Source organism: Pelophylax lessonae, assembly GCF_965119305.1.
Source record: "Pelophylax lessonae genome assembly, chromosome: 2".
Lineage (NCBI taxonomy): Eukaryota > Metazoa > Chordata > Amphibia > Anura > Ranidae > Pelophylax > Pelophylax lessonae.
Genome location: NC_138769.1, coordinates 322,775,451 through 322,793,504, shown reverse-complemented (window position 1 = coordinate 322,793,504; position 18,054 = coordinate 322,775,451). Strand labels below are relative to the sequence as shown.

General features: G+C 43.7%; 1 protein-coding gene across 1 annotated transcript in view; it reads right to left on the bottom strand.

Moving 5' to 3' along the window:
• Positions 1-909: 909 nt before the first annotated feature.
• The window catches only part of PHACTR4 (phosphatase and actin regulator 4), a 107,354-nt gene continuing 90,209 nt past the window's right edge, over positions 910-18,054 (bottom strand). Inside the window, exons 11-12 of the mRNA XM_082247733.1 lie at positions 2,723-2,799; positions 910-2,643 (exon numbers count right to left, since the gene is read on the bottom strand). Coding sequence (XP_082103859.1) covers positions 2,628-2,643; positions 2,723-2,799 — 93 coding nt within the window. The 3' untranslated portion in view covers positions 910-2,627. The remainder of the gene's footprint in view (positions 2,644-2,722; positions 2,800-18,054) is intronic.

Below are 18,054 nucleotides of genomic sequence, written 5' to 3'. Positions count from 1 at the left end.
TAGGTTACAACCTTCTCCATTTACATTTTCAAAAGGCAAGGAGGACTTTGATATACTGTATATGACTAAAAATGTTTTACCATCAAAATGTGGTGAAGTTAACTCTTCAACTTCTTGCCACATGCTGGCTATGGTGGGCTCATTGTTTAAGACAATGCGTACTGGGGCGTAGTACTCACTTAATTGATGTGGACTGGAGGTGTTGAGCATGCCTGGTAAGAAGGATTCGCAATACCCACGCGCAACAGTTGAGACAGCAGATGATCAGCTTGTGTTCTCTCAAGTACGCAGTTAGAAGTCTTAAAGGCACTATATTACTAGCCAGAGAGAACTTCTGGTAATAAGGTAGAAGAAAAGGCAGCCAATTTTAGACAAGCTAGAGAGTTATGCCCCGTACACACTATCAGATTATCTGAAGACTTTTGTCTTCAGATTTACCTTTTCTATGTAGTGCAAGGGCCTGCCGGATTGCATACAAATTGAAAGTGTTTAGGTTTGACCTCATATTATATGGTTTTGATAAGTCTGCAGACAAAAGTCTTCAGATAATCTGATAGTGTGTACAGGGCATTACACTCAAAAAAATATAATTTTTTCCCTTATTATTATTATTATTATATTATATTGCCCCAGCCACATGGATTACAATCAAAGCTAACAACATATTCATCAGTTGAAATACCAAAGGAAAAAAAAAATTATAGGTCTCTCCACAGAGTTGGTGGCAGGAGTGTAAATTAATGAGACACTTGGCAGAGACAAACAGTCTTGCATTGCTTTTCATCTTGCAATACTTTCGAGGCAGAAGATAGCAAAATCAGTAAAAACGCACAGATAAGTGAAGAGGTCTTTAATGATAATAAAAAAAAAACTCTCATGGTCATGTTTTGCCTAAAATATTTTTAATTCTCACTGTTAAAAATCAGATCAAGACAAGCTGATATACAGATGCTGATCCAGTCCAAGTACACATATATACATATACATACACACATTCAGAAAAAACATTCCAGTCATGGGGTCTCCCTTGCAATGTCATAGATTTACGGTACATATATATACATATAGTATCTCCCAGAAAATATTAACTAAAATCATGTTAACAGTTTATACAGTAAGGCATAGTGTTTTATCTGCATTAACCTTTGCATAAGAGTCCTCAGAATTATTATGCTTCTTATTCGATACTCTTAATACCTGATCTCTAGCAGTATGCGTCAGGCAGGATGTTAAAAATGTGCAAGTAGTAAGACAAAAGTGGTTACATTTTTTGTAAAGTGATTTTTTTTTGCTTCAAAACATATAGACTGTTGATTTCAGGCTGTTAATACACACTAAAAACCTGTTCTTTCCTCACCCTAAAAACGGTTTACAGGCAATGACATTCATGATAACAGAGATTTTTTGGACTTATGTAGTCCATTCAGATATACTAACACTCATACAGGCTTTAATAAATGAGCATGGAGACTGACCACATCCCAAGCCTAACAGGGAGAGGCTCACCTCTTCAGCTACAACAGAGAGAGTGGCCTGGATCAAGGGACCACATTGAAACTAAAAATAAAACCCCATTTCAGACAATACAAACCTTACACATTATGGAAATACTGGCTCAGTGTGTTGTGATTAAGTTTAGGACCATGGTACAATGAGGACCTCTTAAAAATATTCAAAGGGTCATTCACCCCCAATGTGTTATTTCAATCATAGGCATAGTCAAGTAGGAATATTCACCTGCTGGCTTCTGAGACCTCTTGAGAAGTCCAGTAGGAAGACTCCCCCCCCCCCCTATGTAGTTCATGGCTTTGCTTCCACCTAATACAAATTCTTTGGTGTGCCTGGCCCCGATTTTAGATGTTCCCACTTCTATCCAACAGGGTGACTGGAACCCCCTCCTAAATGTCATGAAAGGTGTCCTGGCCTGGGAACTCAAGCAAAGACCTTGTCACTAAAGCCAAAGAGAAAAACTATCTACAAAAACTAGAATATTCGCTTTAGGTGGGCTAACACTTTATAGTCAGTGATATGAGTAGATGCTATGATCAGCAGCCATATTTTGAACAATAGTCACTCAACAAAAACAAATAGAACTGAAATCAAAAATGACTACATACTGCCAATCCCTGAGAGATACCTTGAAACTATGGAAGACCTGCATATATACAGGTAGCCAAGACCTTTCATGGTTAGAAAGAGCATAGTAGGGGTCCACCTGATTCAAAAATACAGCCAAAGAAACCATATTAAAAAAAAAAAAAAAAAAAAAAAAGATAGGGCCAGCCCTAGATTCTTGAACAACTGCATTAAGGCACTGTAAGCTTATAAGACACTAAAGAAGAAGGCCTTCGAGGAAATGATGAATGCTGAAAAAGGTTAGCAGTTTAGCACCAATTGGGGTGTACAGTGTTCTAACTACATTTATAGAGCCCATCCTACTGGGGAAATAAAACGTTGTAATAAAAAATACAAAACACGTGGAACCACTCTCTGATATCTTCAAAACCACTGCAGGTGCAGGAATGAGGTACATCAGCGGAAGGGCAGGCTTGTGATTGGCACAACTCGTGGGGATGCAGGTAAGTGCTTCTGGACCTTAAAAGTTCTCTAGTCTTAAGGCAAAGTGATTAGGGTCGATGGAACCTGGAGAAGAAATATGGTAAGTTGTACTGCACAGATATTGACTAAAAAAGAATAACTGTGGGCTCAAGAAAGGACTCACCTTGTGTAGTGTCTGCTCTCTTCATGAACAGCCATTTCTGAGCTCTTGAAGTCATTCAGTTCTTTACGAATTGCTGCCTGCAAGACATAGAAACGTGTTAAAAAAAACAAAAAAACAAAGGCCAAAACTGTTGCTTTGCCCAAGGCACCCAAGACTAGGAAACTTCCTTCTGATTCTAATACTTCCAACTTTGTGACACAAAGTGAACATGAGTAAACTGTGTAATTAAAAAATGTGACATACAGTATCTCAAAAAAGTGAGTACACCCCTCACATTTTTGTAAATGTTTTAATATATCTTTTCACGTGACAACTTTGAAGTTACACTGAAATTACACTTTGCTACAATGTAAAGTAGTGAGTGTACAGCTTGTATAACAGTGTAAATTTGCTGTCCCCTCAAAATAACTCAACACAGCCATTAATGTCTAAACAGCTGGCAACAAAAGTGAGTACACCCCTAAGTGAAAATGTCAGAATTGGGCAAAATTGGCCATTTTCCCTCCCCGATGTCATGCGACTTGTTAGTGTTACAAGGCCTCAGGTTTGAATGGGGAGCAGGTGTCTTAAATTTGGTGTTATCGCTCTCACTCTCTTTCTGGTACACCGGAAGTTCAACATGCCACCTTATGGCAAAGAACTCTGAGGATCTGAAAAAAAAAAAGAATTGTTGCTCTACATAAAGATGGCCTAGGCTATAAATATATAGCCAAGACCTGGAAACTGAGCAACAGCATGGTGGCCAAGACCATACAGCGGTTTAACCACTTGCCGACTGCGCACAGTATATTTACTGCGGCAGTCGGCCCCGGCCAGGCAGAGTGACGTAGGTCTACGTCGCTACTTCCTGCCGGTCCTGTGCGCGCTCCCGCGCGTGCCCGCCGACACCGATGGCTCGATTGGGTTCAGAACCGATCAGTCATCAGGTCCAGGCCAATCATTTTTGGTCTGGACCTGTTGATCGGTCCTGCCCAATCAGATCTCCCTCTAAGCCTGTGAAATGTAAACACAGGCTTAGAGGAGATGTGCCCTCCCCCCACAACGGTCTTTTTGGATCCAGCGTGAGAGGAGAGCACATCTTACTGTGAGTACTGCACCAAGCACACCCACACACAGTTAGATAGGCACATTTCACCCCCGATCGCCCCCCCGATTAACCCCTACAGCACCTGACACAACACACACTATATACAGCATATAGCATATACCTATATACCTGTATAAGTGTGATTTGTGAACAGGTGTAACACTTGCGACCCCCCCTTTTCCACTTGAATTACCCCCCACCCCCCCCTAATAAAGATTTGAGCCCCTGATCTCCCCTGACCCCCCCCTGATCACCGCTAGTTAACCCCTACACCCTCTGTCACATCAGCACTAATACAAACGCAATATACGGTGTTATTGTATTTTTGTATTAGTGTGATTGTGATCAGAATTAGCGCAGGCGACTAAGTTTCTGTCCCAAGAAGGTTTAGGGTCCCCGCCACCCGCCCAATAAAGATTTAAGCCCCTGACCCCCCCCTGATCACCCCTACACCCCCTGCCATAACACACACCGTATACAGTATATAGCATTTTGCTATATACCCGTATAAGTGTGATTTGTGGTCAGGTCTAGCGCTTGCGACCCCCCTTTTTCCACTTGAATTACCCACCACCCCCCCCTAATAAAGATTTAAGCCCCTGATCCCCCCTGATCCCCTCCTGATCACCGCTAGTTAACCCCTACACCCTCTGTCACATCAGCACTAATACAAACGTAATATACAGTGTTTTTGTATTTTTGTATTAGTGTGATTGTGATCAGAATTAGCGCAGGCGACTAAGTTTGTGTCCCAAGGAGGTTTAGGGTCCCCGCCACCCGCCCAATAAAGATTTAATCCCCTGATCCCCCCCTGATCACCCCTACACCCCCTGCCATAACACACACTGTATACAGTATATAGCATTTTCTATATACCTGTATAAGTGTGACTTGTGACCAGGTTTAGCGCTTGCCACCGTTCCTTTTATCCTTAGGATACCCGCCAGCCCCTTCCAATAAAGATTTAAACCCCTGATCCCCCCCTGATCACATCCCGTTAACCCCTACACCCTCTGTCACATTAGCACTAATACACACATAATATACTGTTTTTACTGTATTTTGTATTGGTGTCATTGTGACTTGAGGTTGCGCTAGCTAGCTAGTTTCTTTCCCAAAGGAGGTTTAGGGTCCCCGCCACCCCCCCCAGATCCCCAGCGCATAGTTTAGAAGTAACCCCTTGATTGCCACACACGCACGCACGCACGCACGCACGCACCTACACTTCCCTTTCTAGTATAGTGTTTGAACAGATCAATATCTGATCAGAACTATACTAGCGCCCCCATAGTTTAGGGTTCCCAAAACGCGGTGTTTGCACGATCAGTACTGATTCCGGCCAGCACCTGCGTTTAACCCTTTCACCCAGGCAAGTGTAGTAATCAATAGATTACTGTCACTTGCAAAAAAACACAAGACACAAAACCGCTGTGTTAGCAGAGTCAGGCCTGATCCCTGCTAGCATTAGCAGTTTTTTTTGTAGCGCTTGAAATAATCTTCGACAACCAGGTGCTTTTATTACCTGTGAGTCGCATCACTGTACGAGTAAATTTAGTTGCCAAAATGACCAAACGTTCGTACAGGGATGAAGAGCTTCTCAGTTATATGCTGACCGAGTCATCTGATAGCGAAGGGGAAGCTACAATGACCGAATTAGTGTCAGTATATGAACCTGATGACGGCAGCGGCTCCCTGACAGATAGCTCCGACGACAGATGGGTCCCTGTTAGACCCAGGCGTACCCGACCCCATTCTGAAGTTGTTGAGATGCAGGAATCGCAGGGTGCTCGTATGGAGCAGAGTGTGGGTACTAGTGCCGCTCATTTTTCTGGCGACCTGGCAAGCGCCAGCGGCCTAGTACAACCTGGACCTAGTACAACCAGCACTGCATTAAGACCTGGTGACGTGGCGAGTCCCCTAAGTGCAGTTGAAGCTGGTGCGGTGGCTAGCACAAGTAGTGGCCCGCAGCCACCGCGTATTCGTAGACAGGCCCGTAGAGCCCATAGTGCCCTCCCTGATGCGCTGGCATATCCTAATTGGCAACCCACCGATACTACAGCGCCAGTACTTCCCCCATTCACCGCCCAACCTGGAATCCACGTGGAGACAGCTGGTTTTACGCCCCTAAACTTTTATGAGCTGTTCTTCACGGAAGATCTTTACAGATCGATTGTGGATCAATCAAATTTGTATGCACAACAGTTCATCGCCGCCAACCCAAATTCACACCTTGCCAGACAATTCGGCTGGAAACCTATAACGGTTTCCGAATTTAAGATCTTTCTGGGCCTTTCCCTCCACATGGGCATAACTAAACAGAGTGAATTGCGGCTATATTGGTCCACTAGCCCAGTTCACCATATGCGCATGTACTCTGCCTCCATGTCCAGGGGGAGATACGAGCAAATTCTGCGATTCATGCATTTCAGCGACAATGAAATCTGTCGTCCTCGGGGAGACCCTGAATACGATCGGCTCCACAAAATTCGGCCCCTCATAGACCACTTCAATCAGCGGTTTGCAGCCTTGTTTACCCCCGAACAAGTTGTCTGCGTTGACGAGTCCCTGATTAAATTTACTGGCCGCCTTGCTATGAAACAGTACCTCCCCAGCAAGCGTGCCAAGTACGGGGTCAAACTGTATAAATTGTGTGACAGGGCCACAGGCTATACAGTTAGTTTCCGGGTCTATGAGGGAAAAGATAGCTGTGTGGAGCCCCCCAACTGCCCAGACTACATAGGGAGCAGCGGTAAGATCGTTTGGGACTTGGTGTCACCCTTATCCGGAAAGGGGTACCATTTGTACGTGGACAACTTTTATACAAGCGTGCCACTATTTAGTCACCTTCTCGATTTACAAATTGGCGCATGTGGCACCGTGCGACCTAATCGCCGGGGCTTCCCCCAACGGCTTGTAAATTCCCGTCTTAGTCGGGGGGCGAGAGCCTGCTTGAAAACGGACAAATTGCTTGCGGTGAAGTGGAAGGATACACGGGATGTTTATGTTCTGTCCTCCCTTCACGCAGACACGACGATCCAAATCACTACGGCAACTGGCGTTGTGGAGAAACCCCTCTGTGTCCACGAATATAACCTTAACATGGGAGGGGTGGACCTTAACGACCAGCTTTTGGCGCCGTATTTAGTTGCCCGTAAAGCCAGACGCTGGTACAAAAAAGTGTCTGTTTACCTTTACCAATTGGCTATGCTGAACGCCTTTGTCCTATACAGGGCGTCAGGACGAACTGGATCTTTCCGGGAATTCCAGGAAGAGATCATCCTTGCCTACCTGTACCCAGGAGGCATGCCTGCCCAACTTCCCCTTCCAGATGCAGTGAGCCGGCTGCATGAGAGGCATTTTCCTTATGTCCTCCCGAGTACCCCTACCCAAAGATACCCCCAAAAAAGATGTCGTGTCTGTAGCAGGCGCGGATTTAGGCGTGACACCCGTTATTATTGTCCCAAATGTCCTGACCAACCTGGTCTCTGCATCGGGGAATGTTTCGAGCGCTACCATACACTAGTGGAGTATTAGCGTAGGGTACAGCACGACACAGTGTAGGGCACATAAACACAGGGTCTCGAAAGATGTTGGATGTCCATCGACATTTTGAGAGACCCAAGCTGGAAGAGAAGATCGCAGAAGATCGCAGTCCCAAATCAAGAAACAGTTAGAAAAATAAAAGGATCCAAAAACTGTTGTGTCAGTAATTTTATATGTCCTTCTCCTTCCTACTGTACTTTTTTCAATGTCCTTAGTTTGTTTTTTCATTCTTTTGTGACCTGTTTCTCTTGCAGGTCCCTCGTCGGCTACCACGCATTGATTTTATATATTCTGACACAAACAGCGTTTGCGCTCAGCATATATGGATACCTTTGCTGATAGCAGCTGTGGTGATTTTCTGATTTCAGCACTGCAGTTAAAATCCTATTTTGGTATACGTGGATAGCGCCGTGTATACCCATCATTAAATTCAGTGGGTGGTTGTTTGGGCGGTTAATGATGAGAATCCAAAAACTTTTGTTGTGTCAGTCATTTTATATGTCCTACTCTTTCTACTGTACTTTTTTTTAATGTCCTTTGTTTTTTCATTCTTTTGTGACCTGTTTCTCTTGCAGGTCCCTCGTCGGCTACCACGCATTGATTTTATATATTCTGACACAAACAGTGTTTGCGCTCAGCATATATGGATACCTTTGCTGATAGCAGCTGTGGTGATTTTCTGATTTCAGCACTGCAGTTAAAATCCTATTTTGGTATACGTGGATAGCGCCGTGTATACCCATCATTAAATTCAGTGGGTGGTTGTTTGGGCGGTTAATGATGAGAATCCAAAAACTTTTGTTGTGTCAGTCATTTTATATGTCCTACTCTTCCTACTGTACTTTTTTTTAATGTCCTTTGTTTTTTCATTCTTTTGTGACCTGTTTCTCTAGCAGGTACTCGTCGGCTACCACGCATTGATTTTATATATTCTGACACAAACAGTGTTTGCGCTCAGCATATATGGATACCTTTGCTGATAGCAGCTGTGGTGATTTTCTGATTTCAGCACTGCAGTTAAAATCCTATTTTGGTATACGTGGATAGTGTCGTGTATACCCATCATTAAATTCAGTGGGTGGTTGTTTGGGCGGTTAATGATGAGTAATACTACGCATTATTCCTGTGCTGATTTCTGATAGGTTCTCTTTTTTTCCGTTCAGCCCACAGGCTGCATGAAAAAAAAAAAAACCTATATGCCAAACAAGGACCAGCAATGTACTGGTACGTTGCTGGACTTTGAGTGGTTATACCAGGATGATGCCTGCAGATTTAGGCATCATCTTGGTATCGTTTTTTACAGCCAGCGGTCGGCTTACATGTAAAAGCAATCCTAGCAGGTAATTGGCCGCTAGACTGCTTTTACATGCAGTGGGAGGGGCCTCCCACCGCCGCCTTCCGCAGCCTTCCGTGGTTTTTCTCGGGCTCTCCTGTCCCACCGGTTAACCCGAGAGTGCAGCCGGTGGTTCAATTGTCTAACCATAGAGCTAATTGGAGATGAGAATGGCTCCAATCATCTCTATGGCCTAAGATGCCGGAGGCTACGAGCATTTCATGACTTCTGTTTCGCCAGAAATAAGCAGGGCCATTGGGAAATTGGGAAAGTATTTTATCACACCAATTTTGGTGTGGTCAGATGCGTTAAGGTCAGAGGAGAGATCTAGAGTCTAAAAGACCCCAATTTTTTTAAAAAAGAGTACCTGTCACCACAGATTGCTATCATGGGGGATATTTAAATTCACTGTGATAACAATAAAAATGATTTAAAAAAAAAAAAATGAAAGGAAAGGTGTCAAAATAACATAAAAAACAAAAGAAAAAAGAAAAAAAAAAAAAAAAAATTGAGCCCCCCCCCTTTCCCCCGGTGCTTGCGCGCAATGGCGCACACAAGCGGTGGTCTAGTGTCATATGTAAACCGCAATTGCAGCATGCATGTGAGGTATCGCCGCGATCGCCAGATCGAGTGCAGTAATTCTTGCAGTAGACCTCCTCTGTAAGTCTAACGTGGTAACCTGTAGAGACTTTTAAAGGTTTTTAAAAATGTACGTATGTTTTTGCCGCTGCGCAGGCATGCGCAATTTTTAAAGCATGTCATGTTAGGTGTCTATGAACTCGGCATAAGATCATCTTTTAAATTTTACCAAAAAAATTGGAATTATATAGTGTATTTGTGCAATAAATTAAAAAAAAATGTATTTTTTTCACAAAAATTGCGTTTGGAAAATCTGTGCGCAAATACCGTGTGACAAAAAAATTTGCAACATCCACCATTTTATTCTATAGGGCCTCTGCTTTAAAAAAATATATAATGTTTGGGGGTTCAAAGTAATTTTCTAGTAAAAAAAAAATATTTTTTCATGTAAACAAAAAGGCACAGAAAAGGCTTGATTTTCAAGTGGTTAGAAGAGTGGGTGATGTGTGGCTAAGATTGAGCATAAAATGCCGGGACAGTTCAAACACCCCCCAAATGACCCCTTTTTGAAAAGTAGACACCCAAAGCTTTTTTCTGAGAGGCATGGTGAGTCCATGGAGTATTTTATATTTTGCCACAAGTTTCGGGAAAATTATTATTATTTTTTTTGTTGTTGTTTTTTTACAGAAAGTTGTCACTAAATGATATATTGCTCATGCATGCCATGGGAATATGTGAAATGACACCCCAAAATACATTCTTTTGCTTCTCCTGAGTACAGGGATACCCCATGTGTGAGACTTTTTGGGAGCCTAGCTGTGTACGCGACCCCGACAACCAGTCCACATCTTCAGGTTTTCTAATGGCGTAAATTGCTGATTTTACCCCTGACTACCTGTCAGAGTTTCAGAGGCCCTGAAATTTCAAGATAGCACAAAACCCCCCCAAATGACCCCATTTTGCAAAGTAGACACTCCAAGCTACTGGCTGAGAAGCATGGTGAGTCCATGGAATAGTTTATATTTTGCCACAAGTTTCGGGGAAAAAAATTTTTTTTTATTTTTTTATTTTTTTTTACACAAAGTTGTCAGTAAATGATATATTGCTCACACATGCCATGGGTTTATGTGAAATGACACCCCAAAATACATTCTGCTGCTTCTCCTGAGTACAATGATACCCCATGTGTGAGACTTTTTGCCAGTCTAGCCGCGTACAGGACCCGGAAAACCAATGCGCACCTTTTGGCTTTCCAAGGGCGTAAATTGTTGATCTCACTCCTTACTACCTATCACACTTTTGAAGTCCATAAAAAGCCAAGATGGCACAAAACCCCCCCAAATTACCCCATTTTGCAAAGTAGACACTCCAATCTATTTGCTGAGAGGCATGGTGAGTATTTTGCAGCTCTAATTTTTTTTGGAAAATGAAGAAAAAACAGAAAAATGCATTTTTTTTCCTCTTTTTTCAATTTCCAAAGCTTTGTGACAAAAAGTGAGATCTGCAAAATACTCAACATGCCTCTCTGCAAATAGCTCAGGTTGTCTACTTTCCGAAAAGGGGTAATTTGGGGGGGGGTTGTGCTGTCTTGGCATTTCATGGCCTCCAAAACTGTGATAGGTAGTCAGGAGTGAAATCAACAATTTACGCCCTTGGAAAGCCTGAAAGTGGAGGTTGGTTTTCGGGGTCCTGTACTCGGCTAGACGGCAAAAAAGTCTCACACATGGGGTATCCCTGTACTCAGGAGAAGCAGCAGAATGTATTTTGGGGTGTCATTTCACATATACCCATGGCATGTGTGAGCAATATATCATTTACTGACAACTTTGTGTAAAAAAAACAAAAAAAAAATAATAATAATATATTTCCCGGAACTTGTGGCAAAATATAAAATATTCCATGGACTCACCATGCCTCTCAGCAAATAGCTTGGGGTGTCTACTTTCCAAAATGGGGTCATTTGGGGGGGTTTTGTGCTATCTTGGAATTTTAGGGCCTCCGAAACTGTGATAGGTAGTCAGGAGTGAAATCAACAATTTACGCCCTTGGAAAGCCTGAAAGTGGAGGTTGGTTTTCGGGGTCCTGTACTCGGCTAGACGGCAAAAAAGTCTCACACATGGGGTATCCCTGTACTCAGGAGAAGCAGCAGAATGTATTTTGGGGTGTCATTTCACATATACCCATGGCATGTGTGAGCAATATATCATTTACTGACAACTTTGTGTAAAAAAAACAAAAAAAAAATAATAATATATTTCCCGGAACTTGTTGCAAAATATAAAATATTCCATGGACTCACCATGCCTCTCAGCAAATAGCTTGGGGTGTCTACTTTCCAAAATGGGGTCATTTGGGGGGGTTTTGTGCTATCTTGGAATTTTAGGGCCTCCGAAACTGTGATAGGTAGTCAGGAGTGAAATCAACAATTTACGCCCTTGGAAAGCCTGAAAGTGGAGGTTGGTTTTCGGGGTCCTGTACTCGGCTAGACTGCAAAAAAGTCTCACACATGGGGTATCCCTGTACTCAGGAGAAGCAGCAGAATGTATTTTGGGGTGTCAGTTCACATATACCCATGGCATGTGTGAGCAATATATCATTTACTGACAACTTTGTGTAAAAAAAAAAAATATATATATATATATATATATTTCCCGGAACTTGTGGCAAAATATAAAATATTCCATGGACTCACCATGCCTCTCAGCAAATAGCTTGGGGTGTCTACTTTCCAAAATGGGGTCATTTGGGGGGGTTTTGTGCTATCTTGGAATTTTAGGGCCTCCGAAACTGTGATAGGTAGTCAGGAGTGAAATCAACAATTTACGCCCTTGGAAAGCCTGAAAGTGGAGGTTGGTTTTCGGGGTCCTGTACTCGGCTAGACTGCAAAAAAGTCTCACACATGGGGTATCCCTGTACTCAGGAGAAGCAGCAGAATGTATTTTGGGGTGTCAGTTCACATATACCCATGGCATGTGTGAGCAATATATCATTTACTGACAACTTTGTGTAAAAAAAAAAAAAATATATATATATATATATATTTCCCGGAACTTGTGGCAAAATATAAAATATTCCATGGACTCACCATGCCTCTCAGCAAATAGCTTGGGGTGTCTACTTTCCAAAATGGGGTCATTTGGGGGGGTTTTGTGCTATCTTGGAATTTTAGGGCCTGCGAAACTGTGACAGGTAGTGCAGAGATGACATGAACAATTTACGCCATTAGAAAACCTGAGAGTGTTGATTGGCTTTTGCGGTCCTGTACACAGCTAGGCTCCCAAAAAGTCTCACACATGGGGTATCCCCATACTCAGGAGAAGCAGCAGAATGTATTTTGGGGTGTCATTCCACATATACACATGTCATGTGTGAGAAATTTATCTTTTAGTGACAACGTTGTGTAAAAAAAAAAAATTAAAAAAAAAAATTGTAATTTTCACAAAACTTGTGGCAAAATATAAAATATTCCATGGACTCACCATGCCTCTCAGCAAACAGCTTGGGGTGTCTACTTTCCAAAATGGGGTCATTTGGGGGGGTTTTGTGGTATCTTGACATTTCAGGGCCTCCTAAACCGTTAGAGGTAGTGAGAAAATGCAATGAAAAATGTACGCCCTTTGAAATTCTGATGGTGGTGATTTGTTTTTGGGGACCCCTACACAGCTAGGCTCCCAAAAAGTCCCACATATGTGGTATCCCTGTACTCAGGAGAAGCAGCAGAATATATTTTGGGGTGTAATTACACATATACCCATGGCATGTGTGAGCAATATATCATTTCAATGACAACTTTGTGTAAAAAAAAAAAAAAAATTTTTTTTAGTCATTTTTCAAACACCTGTGACAAAAAAATGAAATATTCAATGAGCTCAACATGCCTGTCAGGACATTCCTTAGGATGTCTACTTTCCAAAAAGTGGTAGTTTGGGGGGGTTTTGTACTGCCCCGCCATTTTAGCACTTCATGAAATGAGATTGGCAGTCAGAAATTAAAGCTGCGTAAATTTCACTATTTACACCATAGTTTGTAGACGCTATAACTTTTGCGCAAACCAATAAAAATACGCTCATTGATTTTTTTTTTGTCAAAGACATGTAGCTAAATATATTTTGGCAAAAAAAAATGACATAAATTGAGTATATTGGATATTTTTTAAAAGACAAAGTTGAAAATGTCATTTTTTTGCAAAATTTTCGCTCTTTTTTTATTAATATCGCAAAAAATAAAAAGCGCAGAGGCGATCAAATACCACCAAAAGAAAGCTCTGTTTGTGAGAAAAAAAGGACGTAAATTTCGTTTAGGTACAGCATTGCATGACCGAGCAATTATCAGTTAAAGTCACGAAGTGCCAAGTTGAAAAAAGGGGTCTGGTCTTTAAGCTGCAAAATCCTCCGGTGGGAAAGTGGTTAACAGGACAGGTTCCACTCAGAACAGGCCTCCCCATGGTCGACCAAAGAAGTTGAGTGCACGTGCTCAGCTCAGGTTGTCTTTGGGAAATCGACGTAGGAGTTGAAGGTTGAAGGAGTGGGGGTCAGCCTGTCATTGCTCAGACCATATGCCGCACACTGCATCAAATTGGTCTGCATGGCTGTCATCCCAAAAGGAAGCCACTTCTAAAGATGATGTACAAGAAAGTCCGCAAACAGTTTGCCGAAGACATGCAGACGAAGGACATGGATTACTGGAACCATGTCCTGTGGTCTGATGAGACCAAGATAAACTTATTTGGTTCAGATGGTATCAAGCGTGTGTGGGGGCAACCAGGTAAGGAGTACAAAGACAAGTGTGTCTTGCTTACAGCCAAACATGGTGTTGGGAGTGTAATGGTCCGGCACTGGGGAGCTACAGTTCATTCAGGGAACTATGAATGCCAACATGTACTGTGACATAATGAAGCAAAGCATAATCCCCTCCCTTTGGAGATTGGGCCAAAGGGCAGTATTCTAACATGATAACTACCCCAAACACACCTCCAAGACTACCACTGCCTTGCTAAAGAAGCTGAGGGTAAAGGTGATGGACTGGCCAAGCATGTCTCTAGACCTAAACCCTATTGAGCATCTGTGGGGCATCCTGGTGTAAGAGCGCAAGGTCTCTAACACCCACCAGCTCCGTGATGTCGTCATGGAGAAGTGGACGATGACTCCAGTGGCAACTTGTGAAGCTCTGGTGAACTCCATGCCCAAGAGGGTTAAGGCAGCGCTGGAAATAATGATGGCCACACAAAATATTGACACTTTGGGCCCAATTTGGACATGTTCACTTAGGGGTGTACTCACTTTTGTTGCCAGCGGTTTAGACATTAATGGCTGTGTGTTGAGTTATTCTGAGGGGACAGTACATTTACACTGTTATACAAGCTGTACACTCACTACTTTACATTGTAGCAAAGTGTAATTTCTTCAGTGTTGTCAGATGAAAAAATATAATAAAATACAAAAAAAAAAATCTTTTAAGGATGCACTGTTCTTGCTGCACAAATAGATTCCAGTTTAATTGAGAGCCTTTTTTTCTCCCATGCTGCGCTGGGAGTTCAAAGAGCACATGATTAGCTGCAGGAAGCCATCATAGGACACATTTAAAGTTCTTTTGATTAACAAGATTCAATGGTACTAGAAATGTTTAGGTTTATTCCTTTTTGGACTACTGCATAGATCTGGAAGCATTACACAAAGGACACCAAAAATTGGATTTTTGTACTTACCGTAAAGTCCATTTCTCTGAGTTAATCGACGGACACAGCTCTCCATAAATCATAACTACTGGGTTATATTGCCTCCTCTAGGAGTAGGATTAGAACAAAAAACACCTGGCTACGCCCATGTGCTGTTCTCAGCTTGGTATATAACCCCTTTCTCGGCTCTAAGTAATCAGTTTAGTAGCAAGCAGTATTAGAAGTATCAAAATTCCTTAGAGGGGTGGGTGCTGTGTCCGTCGAACTCCGAGAAATAGTTTTTTTACGGTAAGTACAAAAAAAAATTTGATTTTTTGACTTACCATAAAATCCATTTCTCTGATGTTCATTGACCGACACAGCTCCTGTTATTCTTGACCATTGGGTTATGCTACCCCCTAGAGGAGTAGGACACTAGTCAGAAAAAACTTCTGGCTACACCCATGGGCATTCCCAGGGGGTATACTCCCTCTACCCTGCTGTAGTCACTCAGTTTTATTATAAGCAGTAGATCAGAAGAATTACAACTCCATAGGGGGGTGGGTGCCGTGTCCGTCAACGAACATCAGAAAAATGGATTTTACAGTAAGTCAAAAATCACATTTTCTCTTTCGTTCATTGACGGACACTGCTCCTGTCATTCTTGACCATTGGGACGCGTTAAACATGAGGGGTGGGAAACAGCAAAAAATTCCCAAGGGTAAACAGTAGCCAGCCAGGGAACATGGGGCTCAACCAAAACAACTGAAAACCACCTGCAAAAAAACAATACACCCTCAAAGAGGATCAGGTCCTCTTAAACAGCAGCCTGCAAAACTTTGCGGCCAAATGAAGCATCCGCAGATGCCAACACATCCACTTTATAAGACTTTGTAAAAGTGCGCACTGATGACCAAGTGGTCGCCTTGAAAACCCGCGTCACTGATGTCTGATGGAAGGGAAAGGAGGAACCTGACCCCTGATGAAATAGGCCTGAACCACGGTCTGTCTGATCCATCTGGAAATGGTTGCGGAGGAAGCAGACAACCCTTTGCGAGGTCCATCTGTGAGCACAAATAGAGAGTCTGACTTCCTGAAAGACTCCGTAGCTGCTAGGTACACCCTAAAAGCACGGACCACATCCAAGGCATGTAAGGCAATTTCCTTCAGATGTTTAGGCATGAGACACAGGGAAGGAGACGCAATGTCTTCATTCAAATGAAAGTCAGAGATCCCCTTAGGAAGGAATGACAGAAAGGGGAGAAGCACCACCTTATCTTTGTGAATCACCAGATAAGGTGAATGACGGGATAACTCTTCCAGTTCGGACACCCTGCGCACAAAGGTGATAGCCACCAAAAAGGTCACCTTCTGGGACAGCGAAAGCAGGGGAATCTCCCGAATATTTTCAAAGGGAGGCTTCTGTATAGCTGAAAGCACCAAATTAAGATCCCAAGGCGGCAACGGAGCTCGCACTTGAGGAACCAAATTTTGGGCACCCTGAAGAAAAGTACGCGCACCAGGGAGTGTGTGGCCAAAGGTAGTTGGAAAAAAGACCGCCAAGGCCGATACCTGATGGTACTCAAGGCCAATTCCTGTTCAATCCCCCATTAAAGGAAGCTTATGATACGAGCTCCCAAGAAGGAGCGAGGATGAACCCCAAGACACTCACACCACACAATGTATGTCTTCCACATACAATGGTAGATCTTCCTAGAAGTAGAGTTCCTAGCTTTTAACCTAGGAATCACTGACTCAAACAAACCTCTATCCTTTAGCCCCTGGCATTCAACAGCAAAGCCATCAAAGCCAGCACTGCAAAGCAGGATGGAAGATCAGTCCTTGGGACAGCAGATCCGCTCTGAGAGGAAACTTCCAAGGAATGTCGGCGACCAGCCGCACTAGATCGGCATGCCAAGCCCCGGTGAGACCAGACAGGAGCCACTAAGATGACCGCAATTCCTTCTGCTTCGATCCTGTGTAGGAGTCTGGGCAGAAGCTTGAGAGGAGGGAAGGTGTAGATGAGACGATACTGACCCCATGGGGCCACCAGCGTGTCTGTGGCGTCCATCAGAGGATCCCTTGACCGAGCCAAAAACCTCTGCACCTTTCTGTTGAGCCGAGACGCCAACAGATTCACCTCGAGGTTGTCCCACCAGAGACACAACTGATGAAACACCTCCGGATGAAGGGACCACTCCCCTTGGTCCAGCGCCTGCCGAGTTAGATAATCTGCCTGCAAATTTTCCACCCCGGGAATATGTATGGCGGAGGGGGGCTGGAACAAACCGTTCTGCCCACCTTAGAATGCCGGCTACCTCCAGAGCCACTAGGGCACTTCTTGTGCCCCCTTGGCGATTGACATAAGCCACCGCCGTGGCATTGTCCAATTGAATGTGCACTGGGCATCCCTGAATACGATCCGTCCAATGATCCAGACACAGTCTGATCACACTGAGTTCCAAGACATTGATTGGTAGTCAGGACTCTTCCAGCGTCCAGATTCTCTGAACAGAATGTTTGTCGAGGATGCTTCAACAGCCGGACAGGCTGGAATACATGGTGACCACTGTCCAATACAAGGGGAGGAAGGATTTTCCCAGCCGAAGTGACATGGGGTGAAGCCACCATATGAGGGACTCCTTCGTTCCCTGACTCAGCCGGATCTGATTGTCCAGAGACTGTGGAGTCTGGTCCCACTTGGTCAGAATCTCCCTTTGAAGGGACCTCGTACGGAACTGTGCAAACGGAACCGCCTTGAAGGTAGACAGCATCAGGCCCAGCACCCGCAATGACCATTTGTTGGACAGCAGGAGGCGAATTGCAGCAAGCAATATTTGGAGTTTGTCCAGAGGAAGGACCACTCTGGCTACGGCCGAATCCAGAGTCAGGCCCGGCTTTGTGGACAGAACCAGGGCAGACTTCTGAAAATTCAGAATCCAGCCGAACTTCCGCAGAGTTTTCATTGTGATCTCCAGGTTCTCCACCAAAGTAGAGGGAGAGTTCGCTCCCAGGAGGAGATCATCCAAGTAACCCAGTACGGCGATCCCCCGTTGGCGTAGCAAGTCTAGCACCGGAGCCAAAATTTTGGGAAGACCCAAGGAGTGGAGGCGAGACCAAAGGTTAACACCACAAAC